General features: G+C 42.4%; 1 protein-coding gene across 1 annotated transcript; it reads right to left on the bottom strand.

Annotated features, from left to right (window-relative positions):
- Positions 1-4,945: 4,945 nt before the first annotated feature.
- LOC124680426 (serine/threonine-protein phosphatase 6 regulatory ankyrin repeat subunit B-like) lies at positions 4,946-14,095 on the bottom strand. Its single transcript, XM_047215489.1, has 11 exons — positions 14,047-14,095; positions 13,884-13,958; positions 13,639-13,812; positions 12,669-12,800; positions 11,919-12,061; positions 11,074-11,178; positions 10,796-10,924; positions 7,994-8,095; positions 5,650-5,820; positions 5,486-5,565; positions 4,946-5,221 (listed from the first exon to the last, which is right to left on the bottom strand). Exons 1-11 carry the CDS (start codon positions 14,093-14,095, stop codon positions 5,173-5,175), a joined length of 1,209 nt encoding a protein of 402 aa, XP_047071445.1. The 3' UTR covers positions 4,946-5,172.
- Between the last annotated feature and the right edge of the window lie 1,076 nt (positions 14,096-15,171).

The following is a 15,171-nucleotide window of genomic DNA, read 5'->3' as shown; positions in this document are numbered from 1 at the left end:
GATGTTGTCCTATCGGTGAAAAAGCGAAGCACTAAAAAGAAATAATGGATGCACAGTTACAACTGCGTCAGAAGATGATCGTGGTAGTTATTCATGACATGGCATAGATGATGTGGTGCAACTTAGCCAAATTAAGTGGAATGGGAATCTCAAATATTAATATATAGTTCTAGTTATTTTTTAAACCATCAAGATTATATTTTGATAGCATGTCAAATATGGCATCGCTGAGGTACACAAATTTTAAAAAATGTAAGGAAATTACATTTAGCATTTCTCAAATACTTCAGATGTTATTTGTTAGGTGAGATGTAAAACTACCACTAAACAACAAGCAGCATGACTCCATATGGATGAGATATTATTAATCTACACATATCTTTGATTGAATAAACCAATATTTTGCATTGTTTTGATTTGTATATTTCAAGATATAAAAATTGGAAGTTGAAGGGTGTTTCCTTCTAGCGAAAAAGTAACACGTACGATTCCAATATCGATGCAATGAATGGAGTGGCATCATTCTTGCATCTCACCATGTTCATCTATGTATTCTTGGGTTCCTAGAGGTGAAAAGTAAATTTGACATGAAAATATTTTTAGTCGATCACGTTAAGTGCCCATTTTCTGCTAGTGGGCCAAAATAAGGCCAAGTCTATCAAATGGAAGGATGAGCCATGGCCTAGAATAGTTCACCCATAGCGTTGCCATTCTGGGAAACAAAAGCGTTCACACTGGTTGAGACCATATATTTGGACAAAACAAATATATCAAAATCCAGAATATTAGAATCTTTATAAAGTATATTTTCATATTACGGATGTTGAAATTTGTTCTTATATATTCTCAGTGAAACTTTACAAAGTTCTAGTTTGACAAAATCTGGAAAACAAAGTAACAAAAGAAACGAAGGGAGTATGTATTTTTGGGTTCTAGATGTAAAAAAAGATTTACAAGAAAAAAAAATTAGTCAATGACGTTAGGTCCTAGAGTTGGACAGACATATATATGTATCTACTAGGAAGTTGTGATGCGCGCGCGAAGGTAAGAGCAATTCCAATAGTATAGCCAACTGTTGGCTATAACAAGATGTCATATCATTTGTAGTCATCATATAGCTAACATGTACAATAGTTGGCTATAAGAATGTAGTACTTTACTAATATATGGCCCACATTTCACTCTCATAAGGTGCCTAGGAGCACGTGCAAGAGCTGGCTATTGCATAGTAGCCCACCTCCCTTCTCTCTCTTCTTCTCTCTCCTCCAACTCACCTAAAATATACTCCCTCTGTTCCATTCTATAGTGCCTATAGTTTTTTGGCACGGAAATTAGCGCAAGAGTATTTTTTACACAAGACCCCTAGCTGAACGATTTGAGATTAACGTAAAATTTGGGAAATCCATATCTTACTAACTTACCATAACAAATTTGGGAGCTGAACGACTTGGGAGCTGAACGGGGAGGGGGTAATTGAAAAAAAGCTAAGCTACAACCTTATATTCTGAAACAAATGCCAAAAATCTATAGACACTATAGAAAGGAACGGAGGGAGTATTATTTAATGTCTTATAGTCAGCTGACTGGACTCTATTGTACTTGCTCTAACCCTCGATCCATAAGTCCTGGAGGTGTGTCGTAGACAACAAGCTACAGCTATGTATGGCCGTATATAGGACGCATCAAAGTGACATTTCCATGGATCGATTTGTCTAGAATATACCATTTTTCATAGAAATTGTATTGCGCGCCGTAGTGCGTGTCATGCCAGCAAATGGAGGAGGCGAGCCAGGTCGAGCAGCAGGGATTCCCGCACCGGGAGCATGGGGGCGCCAGCCGCCAGGGCATGACCCAGGCGTGAACCATCAGTCCAGGGTGCGGACGGAGGTGGAGAAGCCGCCGGGCGAGGGCCGTTGCTGCCCCCCCCCCGCCGGAGTTGGACGGAGCGGTGGCAAGAGCTTTGCCGCGGCGTCGGCCGCCGTTGCGGCCCCCGCCGTTGTTGTATCCGCTGGCAGTGTTGGAGCCCCCGCCGTTCCCCCCGCCGTTGTTCCGAGGGGCGCGGGTCGCGACGAGAGCCGTGTCCGTGGCGGTCTCCTGGTGCAAGTTGGCGTCTATATATAAGGTCTCAGTACATGCGTTTACAGGTGCAGGACGTGCACGAGAACATGGGCAAGTGGGCGTCGTGCGCCGGTTAGCTGTACAAGACTAAGTCAGAGACACACTCGCTAACATTATGCATGCAAGAACCAAGGGATGGTTGATTTGATCATTTGAAACATCCTATGATAGGAGCATTTGACAGGGGCAGTCCAGAAACAAGGTTTTTTTTTCTCGGTTAACATTTTTTACCGGGGGGCACCGGAATTAACGGTTACCGATAAATCTCGGAAATTTACCGGACGAATTAATTCAAACAAATTTTGAATTCAAATTTTTTTAGACCTTAAAACAAATAATGTAACTATCAAAATTCCACTAAATCGTTCGCTAGGCAAATTGGTTTGGTTGTAGCCATATCATCCGCTATATTTTTGCTATTTAGGCAAAACAAAAATTGGGTGGTGGTTCGAATACCTTGGAAAACCAGCTATATTTTTGCTATTTAGGCATACAGCGACCGTGTTAAACTTTGCGAAACAAAAATAGTTCAGAATTCTCTGTGGGTCAACCTGGAGCTGCTTACCCACGATCACGCGGGTCAACCTGGAGCTGCTTACCCAAAGGGTTCAGAATTCTCTGTGGTTCAAGTTGCGTTCGGATGCTACTTAACCTGATTTTTCTGAAGTATAAATTCTTCAAATGTAACCGATTTTTTTTTGGCCAGTAGCATTGTTTCTCAGAGGGTAGCGAGATTTGCGGTTTTCAGCGAGACTTCGGGTATCTCGGCCGAGAAAAAAAAAAACCCCTACATGTACGGGGATGATTCCTCCTCTGATGATGAGAGTTATATACATTTTTGGTACCACAACTTGCGTTGAACGTGCAGTTTAGTACCACAACTTGTAAAACGAACATCCTAAGTACCACAACTTGTATTGAGTGAGCAAATAGGTACACAACCAGTTAGAGGAGGACATGTGGCGTTGTAAATTTTGCAAAGAAGTCCCTAATATTTTTCTCTAGCACACGTGACTTGATGCTGTCTTACATGCAGATTCCCTGTATTAGTGGATGAAGAAATAATAAAAATCAATTTGGTAGGAATGTGCAATCGAAACGCGGGACCAAAAACTTCTAGTCTTATTACATGCCACGGAACCACATTATAACAATACGTTACGTGATATGATCTACTCCCTCCTATCTCTTTTAATTGACTCGAATTTAGTACAACTTTACACTAAATTTAAATCAATTAAAAAAGACCGGAGGGAGTAGATGTGAAGGTATATATCATTGCGTTGTCATCACGAATGGCCAGGACAGGCCGCGATCGGAGACGATTCGAGCACGAAGCTGCGCACACTCGCGGCACACCTCTCGGACATGTCCAGCCACCCCTGCTTTGCACGCAAAGTGTTCCGGAGCTGCTGCATGCTGCAGTTTGTGGCCACCATGCTTACCGATGCCGCAGCGCGGCTGCCGGAGCTGGGAAGCTTGAGACCGTACGTTCCTTCTTAGGACCGTGTGCTCTTCGACGTCTCGGTTGTCCTGGCGATGAGAGGACGTGCAGGAGCTGATCGCGGGACCACAGATCGTTCACAGCGAGACGAAGGGACGGGCAGCGGACGCGCTGCTCGATGCTCTAGGCAGAGACAAGAATAGCGCCGTCTACGTGCTCGGCCACGCCAACGTCGCCGTGCTTCTGGCTAGACATGGCATCAAATGGCGGGATGCAGCATGCTCCTCTACCTTGCAACAAAAGAAAAGTTGATGAGCTAAACGAGAAGGATGTTGTTGAGCTACCGATCTTCGACAATAGGGTCGCCCAGCTCGCGAAGCTCGTCGGCGATAGACTTGAGCCGTTGATAGTAGACGCCGATACCAAGTAGAAATAAAATAAACTCATAATTTATTGATTGTAGCATCGGCAGTATGTATGATATCCGGGGCAACATCCGTGACATGTAGCGTGATTACGACCGGAAATGCTTAACATAACCTAGTATAATAGCTAGCTTAATTTATTATAGAGCTATCGTTCTGCTAAATCTCACAATGCGTGGTGTGTCCTTGTGGCTAGCTGTTTGGAGCGAAAGTAATAGCTTGTGTGTTCAAGTCTCCCTTCTTGCCTAATTTATTTTAATTATCTCTACATCCTGATTTAGGTGGGACCCGCATGTAAGACAACACCAAGTTTAGATGTAGTACAGAAAAATATTAGGGGTCCTTTTGCAAAATTTATAATGCCACATGTCCTCATTTAGTTGGTTGTGTACCTATTTGTTCTCTCAATACAAGTTGTGGTACCTCATATGCTCGTTTTGCAAGTTGTGGTACTAAACTGCACATTCGATGCAAGTTGTGGTACTAAAGATGTATATACCTCTGATGATGACGATGGACCTTCTATGCCGATGCCTGGAGGACAATGATGAGAGCTGCTGGGGTTAAGGTTGGATGATGAGCGCTGCTGACATTAGGTTTATTTGAGAACTTACATTAATAAAGTGATAATGTAACACTACAATGCTGAGGTTCTGGTACACTTGACACATAAAACCTTATTGCAAGTTAAACTAGCCGAGCTTACAAGTATATATGTTTGCTCCAAACTGTAGCATTGATTGTCGACCATGCTGATATACTCCTTTTGTTTTACCCATTTTATTGTGGTACAGATCATTTCTATCTCTTGTTGTAGTTTGCAGCACATTGGATTAGGCAGATTTGCGCACATAAGATTTTCTCAGATTTGCACCCACGGGTGTGGCAAAATATGGGAAAATTATCTTACCTGCATCTGCTTGGTACAAATGATTTGTTTGCACGGATGCCCGGCGTATAGGAGCACATGATTCACAGCAAAAACAAACCAGAAACATCATATATATGCTTAACACTAAACAAATGTGTGTCTTTCACGATAGGTACCAACATCGATCCGTACAGACACATTAGAAACATTTACTAAAAAAAGCTTTCATAGATCATTATCTATCTTCAGCACTTGCAAAGAAATGTTTTCACGAGTGGTGACTTCATCTTGCCATCTTTAACGCAAGTGTAAGCTCATCTTGCCCTGGTGCCCTTAGATGTCTTCAAAGATTCCATAGCTTCCCTGCACATCACAGCCACAAACAGCTGACTTTTGGGCAATGGTGTAGGCACAGATGCATGACTACAATATGACCACATGAGGAAGCTTCTCATTCAAGGGTGCAAAAACAGTAGTACATGGTATAATAGATCTAGCAAATAGAATAGCAGTGATTAAGTTTTTAGTAAGCAACTGTAAAATTTCCATCCTGAAGGGCATAACAGCAGTCAAAATAACATGTGCTGGAACATGCATGCAACAATGCAGAAATAGTAGTATGGATACCGTAATGCAGTCTCCATCTCAGCATTCTCCGGGTCCAACTTGAGCCCATCAAGAAGTGCTTGGCACGCGGCCCCATAGTCCTGATGAGTAAAAACCTTGTGAATGAATTGTTAAAAACAATCTGCATCAGTCAATAAAGCAGCAGACCGGATCTTCAATCCCACCTCCAGTAACATCAGTGCAGCGCCATGCCGGTAGCAAGCCTTCAGCCACTCAGGCCGTAGTTTTCTGCATTCAAGAGCATCCAGCAACGCCTTCTGCCCATCACCCATGCGGAGCCAGCAAAAGCTTCTGTTTGAGAACAAGGTCGCATCGGTAGGGTCAAGATCAATTGCCTGCATACAACAAGTTAAAACAAGATTTGCTGAGTACCAGAAACAGGTACAAATTTGTGAGAATTTTAATAGGAAATCTGACTAGTGTTTTTTTAACACAGGAAATCTGACTAGTGTTATTACTCATGGACTAGTACTATTTTCAACATATTAATGAATCATGTGAGTAACATAATTTTCTTGAAAAGAAAGTTGACGTAATAAACTTCTTCATATAAATCCATAAATATAGCCCAATACTAAGTTAACATCAATTGCAGACCAAATAAGTTCTACTTTATGATTTCCTAACCACCCATGAAAATAGGAAAGGGCGGTAAGGAACGAATCAAGCAAAAATAAGCCCTAGTATGACATAATTTTTTTGTCTAGGCCAGACCGCTTGTCTTGCACTAATCCCTTGCTTGCTACCTTTCGAGTTGACAGGAAAGGTAAGTTACATTTCAAGCACAAGATACTTTTTTTTCATCATCATTCTATTGAAGCAGGATGACACAACAAACATGCAAACAAATGACAGAGGGAATAAATCGAAAAATAGAGATACTATTTGATGTGCAACATCTTTTGCAACTGCAAGGCACAACAAGACAGTCTGACGTTAACAGTTGTTGATATTGGCCCTGACGTAGAGTTACTGAGAGCAGAGCAGTAAGCCAACCAATCAAGCAGTAGGCCCACTAATTGGTCGATCCATTCATCCAACCTGTACTTCAAACAATTGGTGGGTTTATATAAAATTTCACTTCATGCTGAATGTATCTGCAGTAATGTTAAGGTCAAAAGGTGACGTATTGGCCATGAAAAAACAAGATTGTCCGTAGAAAGTTTAATTTGCACCTCCCACGTGCGATTTAGCATGTGAGGAAAAGGCAACAGGTCAGCAATTCTAAATGTTCAGGTTTCAATAACAAATTATCCTGACACAATCAGGATCCATTCTATGCTTCATGGAAGTGATCGCATGTGCGGCTTGCAAAATTTGGAAGATTCGCAATGATGTCATCTTTAACAGTATTTCTAGTTTCTTTAACCGTTGGACAATGTGATTCCAAAGTGAGTTGATGTTGCATAGGTTTAAAAGTGAAGTCAACCATAGTTCAGCCCCTTATTGACTGATTCCTTGCAATCTTTACTTGATTCATGTTGCTACTTGTTCATTTTTTTCCCCCTTTATGTATTTCTGAACTTTCTCTGTAAGGTGTTGGTTTATTATTTATAAAATTACACGGTAGGGGCTTCCCTTACAGTAAAGGTGTCAAACAAATTATCTTTTCCCGGTTAAACCTGGACTGTACTACCAGGAGCCGAATCGTGCCAACGGAAAGGGCATGATGGGGTTGGTGCACAAGGAGCACAACATAACCCACGAGTAATGGTAAACTAGCATGAGATAAGAAAGTTGACAAGCATTCAGATCGGTAAAGAGAACAAAAAATAAATATTCTATGACATAGGAGTTCTAGTCTTAGACTCTTAGTGTCAAGTCTTGATACACCTATACAAGAGAAGTCCGCTGAAATCTAACACCAACATACAAATCAGTACCTATCTTCCCCTTACAATAGCCTAATCTCTTTCCAGTCATTCTAGCCATATGTTTCAATGTAGTTCCCTTGAGGTAGCTTGCAAGCAAATGCAGGCTAGTGCAGTGGGAAGGTGGCAGATCTACAAAACGTGTTCAATGCTCTCTTGTGCATAGAGAAGGACCAGGTCAGCGGCCTTTACAAGGGGCTTCGACATAGCTGCATATGTCTGTGACGGGATCTCGTTCATGTGCTACAAGGCCTGCAAGAAGATGCTGCTTGAAGTTGAGCAGAGTGAAGCATGTGCGCTTGAAGAAAGCAGTGGATCCTTGAGAAGAGGCGGGAAGGATTAAGTCATGTTCTTTTTTCTATTTATAAAACAAAATTGGATGATTGACCCATTAGAAATTTGGGTCCAAGATATTTGAGATATCTGTTAGCTGAAGTTTTGGCTTCCATTAGTTTCTTTCAAGTTGAAATCCAGAAGCAATATTATCCCTTGACAAAGCCACAGACCATATTTCCATTCCAATAGCTAGGCCTTGCCATTTGGCGACTCAAGCATATTAGAAGCCTATTTGAATATTAGATGCATTCTTTGTCCTCAAATAATTAGCAGGAAAAGAAGAACACAGAATCTATCAAACCTTAGTGTAGAAGGCTGATGCAGAAAAGTAATCTTTTCTCTCGATTGATTGACTCCCAAATGACTTCAAGTGTGTTATTTTCCCTGTATTCCCATATTTATCCTGAACCATAAATAATAACAAATAAGATAGAGACATGATGAATGAGTGGATACTCATGTTCTCATGCAGTCATAGGCTCCCATAACAATTGAAACTTCAACAACAAGCAATATACTGTAATAAATATTATCCGGTAATAGGCTCCCATACCAATCGAAACTTCAACAACAAGCAATATACTGTAATTATTACTACTAGGAAATATGCCCGCGCGTTGCGGCGGATTATATTTACTATAAGTAATTTCTTCTAAATTGTAAAATCCTATCTTTCCAATATTTTTCAATTGAACTTTGCAGCAATGTTTTTTTCTGAAAATATACGTCTGGGACAAATTAATTACCAAATTAACAAATTCTTCAATTCACGACAAACTTGTACACAATAAAAGAGAGAATTTAAAAAATTATGATCCAAGCATAGAAGTGGCAAGTCATGGCACTGGAAGATCTAGCTAGCCCCTGCCAGGAACACAATTGAATCATCCAAAATATACACAATGGGTGGAAGCACCTGGTGGTGCGAGGCAATGTAGTTTCTTTTAATATGTTGACGTGATTATATGGATCAATTTCTCTCTGGCCGGCCTCTAGCTATCCTATTCTCCTCTGCAACCAGATAGCTCATGCTGGGTGTTGATGCTTAGAAGACTTGCGCCCTGCAGCCCACTCGACGCGCTCCCACGGCTGCGGAAGCCCTTGGAGATCCGGACAACATCTGACTCTATGGCCGAGGAGCTGCGCCGGGATGGCCCAACGGCTAGAGCTTATATGGTCTGCTTGGCAGCTAGGGCAGCCTGGGGAGCTTTGCGGCCGGAGGAAGCTCGCCTGCGGGGATCCGAGGATGAAGCAGACGATATCTTCCTACCTGAGGATCGGTCGAGGGACTCGATCCTTTCTTGAGCAACTCTAGCAGACTCTGGTCTCTCCCGAAAACGGAAAATAACCGCTAATGTGCGTTATCGCGCGTAGATTGCGTCCCACACAGATACCCGAAAAATGCGGGAGGCCTATTTTTTTTGAAGCAATATCGTGGCGCGTGATGCTCCATATACACAGATTTTGTTCCACGCGTTTGATTCGCTCCATCCGGTCGATAGGGCTGGCACGCGGATATTTCAGCTTCCCACTTTACTACCCACGCGCCGCTGCTGTCGCCGATCTGCACGCCGGCGAGATTAGCCGTCCCCTGCCCTCAACCACCCACCATGGACTCTGACGCAACCTCGGCGCCCACCAGCACCGGCACGCAGCAGCAATTGTTGCAGCTGTTCGCCCCCTCCCCCCAGCCCCGCCGTGCCTAGTGTCATCGATGTTCCCTTAGGCACACCGGCTACGGTCAAGCGGCAGAGACAGCTTTCCACGTGGGCGACTCCGCTGATGCCTCTTCTACGCCACCGGCGAAGGCAGCCCGCGGGTGCAGCAGAAATGTTGATGCGGTTAACTCCATCTGCATTTCGCGGTATGGCTAGATAGGGGGCTCTGCTAGTGTTGCTTTTAAATTCTTTTCCCTTGCCGAACGGCATTTGTTTTGGTTCTAGTATGTGTTTATCTTACGAAGGTTCTCGTACGTGTTTGTAGCAAAGATCGGTTTACTTTTGGATTTTGGAACGGGACTCGGTAGCGGAACTCAGAGGAACTACAAACCTCGTGACATGTACGAGCAGGAAGGTACGTACGTGAGGGGGTGGGAGTGTTGGTTTCCTAAACGCGGGCTCGTATCCGGACCGGAGCCGTGTGGTCATGTGTGATCAACCACGACTCTTGACTCGGCAGGATCCTAGAGTCCTAGCTAGACCAGGACGTGAAAGCCTCCTGACCAGGACGTGGCCCCTATATATGCTGATCGACTCCAAACCAAATACGATTAGGTTCTTTCAACTGGTGCGGGCCAAGGCATAGACGGACACGATTTCACGAACCGACGGATATGATCTCACGACGTACCAAACCAAACCAAACGACGGAAACACTTTTGCTTTTATTATTAGGTATAGATTTGGTAATAGAGTGATATACCAATGAAACTTTAACAACCAACATTTTTTTCTCCTCATAAATATCACCTCACACATTGTTTTCATTGTAAGTGTGCAACCCAATTCATCTCCTTTTTTTTTTCATACTCCCTCCGTTTCATAATTCTTGTAGCAAATTTGGATGTATCTAGACATATTTTGTGAATAGATACATCAAAATCTGTAACAAAAATTGTGGAATGAAGGGAGTGTAATCTTAAGATTTAAGATGATGTCACAATCAATAACTGCCTCATGTGCACATTGATAGTAGATGAAGTTTTTAACAAGATCCGAGAACGAATTGCCATCCCAGCATGGAATGCTGGGATTGCATATGACTTCACTTTCACATAAATCACTGCAATTCCTTCAAATCGTCTACTCCCTCTGTCCAAAAATAAGTGACTTAACTTCTTCTAGATACGGATATATCTACACACTAAAAACATGTCTAGATACAACCGTATCTAGACAAAGTTGAGTCACTTATTTTTGGACGGAGGGAGTATTATATTTATCCATTTCAAACAGGACCTATATATTTCAATTCAAATTGGTCAGCATAAGAAACAGAAAAATATAACAAAATTTGAGGGCATAAGTGTCTACCTTAATTACCAGACACTTATGGCCCGACAACATACACTGGTGTTTACTAGTGGCAAAGGGTTAAATCTTACATCATTAGAGGCAGTACGGTTGGCACGAGCCTCCAGCAAGAAATTTAAGCACTCAGTTGACCCCTCATTTCCCATTTTAGAATCAAGTGAAGCAGTTGAAACACAATCCGAGTTGATAACAGCACCAGCCTATCACATAATAGGAATGTCACATTTTCTTTATGGTGAATAACTGGAGTTAAATGTTTCCAAACGTAATTGTTGGAAATATTGAAATAAAGTAAGCAACCCCAAGTGCAATGCTAGGAATTGACAAAGCTAAGACAAGGGTACAATACCTCAACCAGGAGCTTCACACATTCTACTGATGAAAGATTTACAGCCTGAAAGAGGGGTGTCATAGCATACATTCCATAGTTGTACATCAGGTACGTCTTGTTGGGCTAGTGGCAGATGTTAAGCACATTAGTTTTTATTAGTATAACAATTGGATAGAGAAAAATATAAAACCTTACCATAAATATGGGTAACCATACATATCTATGCTAAGCTTTCAGTTAAAAAGGATACAGCTCCCTTGGAGTTGCAATTTGCGGAAACTAGTAAGTGCAATGTTGCGAGAGCCACCTTATTTGTCAACACTTGACTACCAGATTTTTCTTATTTGACAGATTGATTCTATATAGCACTTACATAGGAATGACAAGTGCACCCAGAAGAAATTATCCAATGCAAGCAATTCGCACTTTGAAAACTATACATACATGAAAGCATGTGTAGCAGACTTGAAAGAAAAAATAGTGGTGCTCTTGCATAAGAATTGATACTATGACCCAGACTATAGCATAAGAACAATGTTATGGATTTAGACAGAAGTATTGAAATATTCCGGACTCTTGTAGTTCCAAGGAGATCTAGACAACTAGAAGCAACATCGAAGAAAGGAGTAACAAACATTTGAAGATTTAACGGAGCTTCAACAAGCCATGATCGCATCATAACTTGCTTAGCAGCAACTAAACAAAACAGCCTCAAGGTACCAAAGTACCAAACGGTAACCAGAATAAAGAATGAGAAAAATACAGTTAACAAAGAAATGAAGAAAAGCAAACAATTGAAACTTTATTTATTTTTACAGTTGATCAAAAAACTTAAGGCAGAAGTAGCATGAAGTTAAGCTTACATCTGCATTATGGCCCAACAAAGTCTTCATAGCACTGACGTGTTGTTCCTTAGTAGCAAGATGCAGGGGTGTCCCAATGTCATCAGCTATGAGGTCAATACGAGCTCCCTTTGCAAGCAACATTTCTATCATTTCACAATCTCCTGCATAAAAGAAGAAACATGAATATACTTATTACAAGAGATGGTAGGTTTTGGTTTGTACAATCTCTTCTCGTTTTGTATATGGCTCCTGCAAGACCTCAGGTTATCTTGCATAAAGGCTAGAAAGATCATGCTTAAGGGGTCAGCGTTCCATAGAAACAAGAACAACACCTACTCGCCCAGTGAAAGATTTAAATGGATCAATAACTGTTGAATTCAAGAAAAGGCACACATTTTGGATGTAGACATATTTTGAACACATAATTGCCAAAATAACTATCATTGAATGAAAGAAAAAAAAATGATGTGCTGATGATCCAATACATTTGTGCAACAAAACAAATTTCAGATAATACAATACCTGCCATACATACTGACATGTAAGGATGTTGTAAACGATAAGTCAAAAATTTAACTACTGTATCAAATCTAAGGATTGCCTACTTCCATACTAACCTACGGGGATGAAAATATAAATTGCACTGGAACGATGTCAAATAAATCCTTGTAACAACATAATATGGCCACAAAATATATTACAAACGAAAAGAAAGAAATATTTGGTGCACATGTGCAAAACAGAGATGCATAGGAATAGAGAGTGCACCTATTCCAGCAGCAGAATGTAGAGGGGTTAGCCCAATATCATCAGCTTTGTCTGGATCAGCACCATGATGAAGAAGATACTTGACAACAGCAGCATTTTCACTGTGCACCGCGAAAACGAGAGGTGTTCTACCTGCCAAGCAGTCAGACCAGAGGACTTATTGATGCAAAGCAATCCAGGAGCAGCAAAGAAATGTACATCTGGAAACTCTTCACTTGAGCATGACATTTGGAAATACGATTAGAAAGGTTACGAAGTATGGAACCACAGATAAATGAAATCCTGATATCACGTGAAGTAGAATATGGAAGTGCCTAACTGCTATTTCGGTTCTGAATGTTTTACCAGTCCCATAAATATGCAGAATAAACGGTAGAATTTTTAGGAAGATCCCTGTGAGATGAAAAATGAAGTATCTAAAGCGCCAACAAATGGCATTTCTGTAAGCGCAGGTAACAGAACAATCCCAAAAAAACAGAAAACTCCCCACCGATCAGTTACATGTCTGCATCTCATACGCACTATTTCATTGCTGAACATGGCATATTTTGATGAATGAGGATAAAAATAACAAGGAAATGTAGTGCCCTTATCATTTTTGTGCTTTGTTTCGTGAGGAGCAGACACAGAACAACCCGCCTAACCTGTGAAGTCATCAATCATATCAAAAACCTACAGATGAAGCAGCCAAGCAGCTTAAACAGCGAGTATCGTCATCTTGGAAACACGCACGACAACCAAGACACCAGTTCACCATTGCGCTAAAACATTTCTTTCCCTAAGAAAACAGAGCACGTTGCCAGATTCACATGACAGCCTGCATGTGCTGTGAACTCATCAAAATCGCATCTAAAACCTAGTAGTGTAGATGAAGCAGCCGATCAGACTGACACCAGTTCACCATTGCACAACAATCGATATGGCAGACGGAAATTTGTTATGAGAAACAAGACAGAGCACGTCAGCAGACCCTTGTCATCGGCGGCGTTCACATCCACGCGCAGCTCCTGGACGAGGTACCTACAGACCTCCATCTGCTCGTTGCCCGCGGCGACGTGCAGCGCCCAGAGGCCGCCGTCCGCCCTCGCCGCCTCCACCACGTCCTTGGGGCGGCCGACGCCCTCGTCCAGCATCAGCACAAGCCCTGCCGGAAAACAAAATCAGAACCCGAAAGAGGGCCATCCACCTCCGAAATCAGGAGCTAGGCGTACGTACTCTTGAGGAGGCGGAGGTCGCCGTTGTGCGCCGCGTTGAGGAGATTGTCCCGCATCGAGGCGGCGAAGCCCGCGACTGCACACAGAGAGAGAGAATGTGAGCGAGCGGATTTAGGGTTTGGGGGAGGCGAGGGGGGGGAGGAAAGGGCGGAGGAAGCGCTTACCAGCGGCGTCTGAGACGGGGAAGCGGCGACGTGGCCGCGCCGCCGCCATGGCCGATCGTTGGGGAGGGAGGGTTTTGGGGGAGAAGAGGAGGCGGCGGCGACGGGGAACAGTTTGATATTTTGAAATCCAGAGAGGAAAAAGGAGTATGGAGGAGGTAAATATGCTCCGCTGTGCGAAAATATAGCGCCTACTCATAGTGCAAACTTTGACCAAGTTTGTAAAAAAGATATTAACATCAAGAACATAAAATCAATACCAATTATAGTGTAGTTTGAATTTCACGAAAGGAGGATGAGGGGCATTGCTGGCTGACATGGTAAACTTCTTTTTTATAGAGGCAAATTGATTTTGCTTCAGGCTTGTATTGCTAGTATACATTTGTACCTTTTATCAATATTGAAGTTTCCCAAGTGGGTCATTTCTATGATTAACTCACACATGGCTCATTTATTTTGGGAAAATAGTGATGGGTCTCATAGATATCATTTGGCTAATTGGGGCTTGATCACTCAGAAAAAAGAGTTGGGTGGTATAGGGGTTCAAAATCTTAGAGATTATAATCTCTGCATCTTAGCTTCCTAGGTTAAACGATACAATTTGGATAGGAATAAGATTCGGAGGAAAATAGTAGACTCCAAATATGATTTGTCCCCTAATATTTTTGTTGGCCAATCTCTCCACATGTTGGCCTTTTGAAAGGAGTATGTGGGCTATTACTTTTTGGGGATCTTTATATTATTGTCAATGAACAAAATTGCACTATTGCTAGTGTCTGGGATGGTGTGGATCTCCTTCAGGGGAACAATTTCACCGGCTTTATTTGATCGGTAGCTTGACATACACTAGTAGAAAACAGGATTTTTGTTCATTGATCTAGTCCTACTAGCTGCGTTTATCTTGCAAAAAAGGACACATGCGCTCAAAATAGCCGTTGTCAGCGATGCGTCTTGTACAGAGTGGACCCGCCGAACGGCTACACGGTCGTGGTGAAGAATAAAGAATATGTGCTCGCCGGACGAGGCGACTGCCGGCGCGGCATTCCGCAGCGAGATCGCCGCGCTGGGATCCATCCGCCACCGCAACATCGTGCGGCTGCTCGGGTGGGCGCGCGGCCAACGGCGGCA

Source organism: Lolium rigidum, unplaced genomic scaffold (assembly GCF_022539505.1).
Source record: "Lolium rigidum isolate FL_2022 unplaced genomic scaffold, APGP_CSIRO_Lrig_0.1 contig_16033_1, whole genome shotgun sequence".
In the NCBI taxonomy this organism is placed as follows: Eukaryota; Viridiplantae; Streptophyta; class Magnoliopsida; order Poales; family Poaceae; genus Lolium; species Lolium rigidum.
This window is presented reverse-complemented; position numbering and strand designations above follow the sequence as displayed.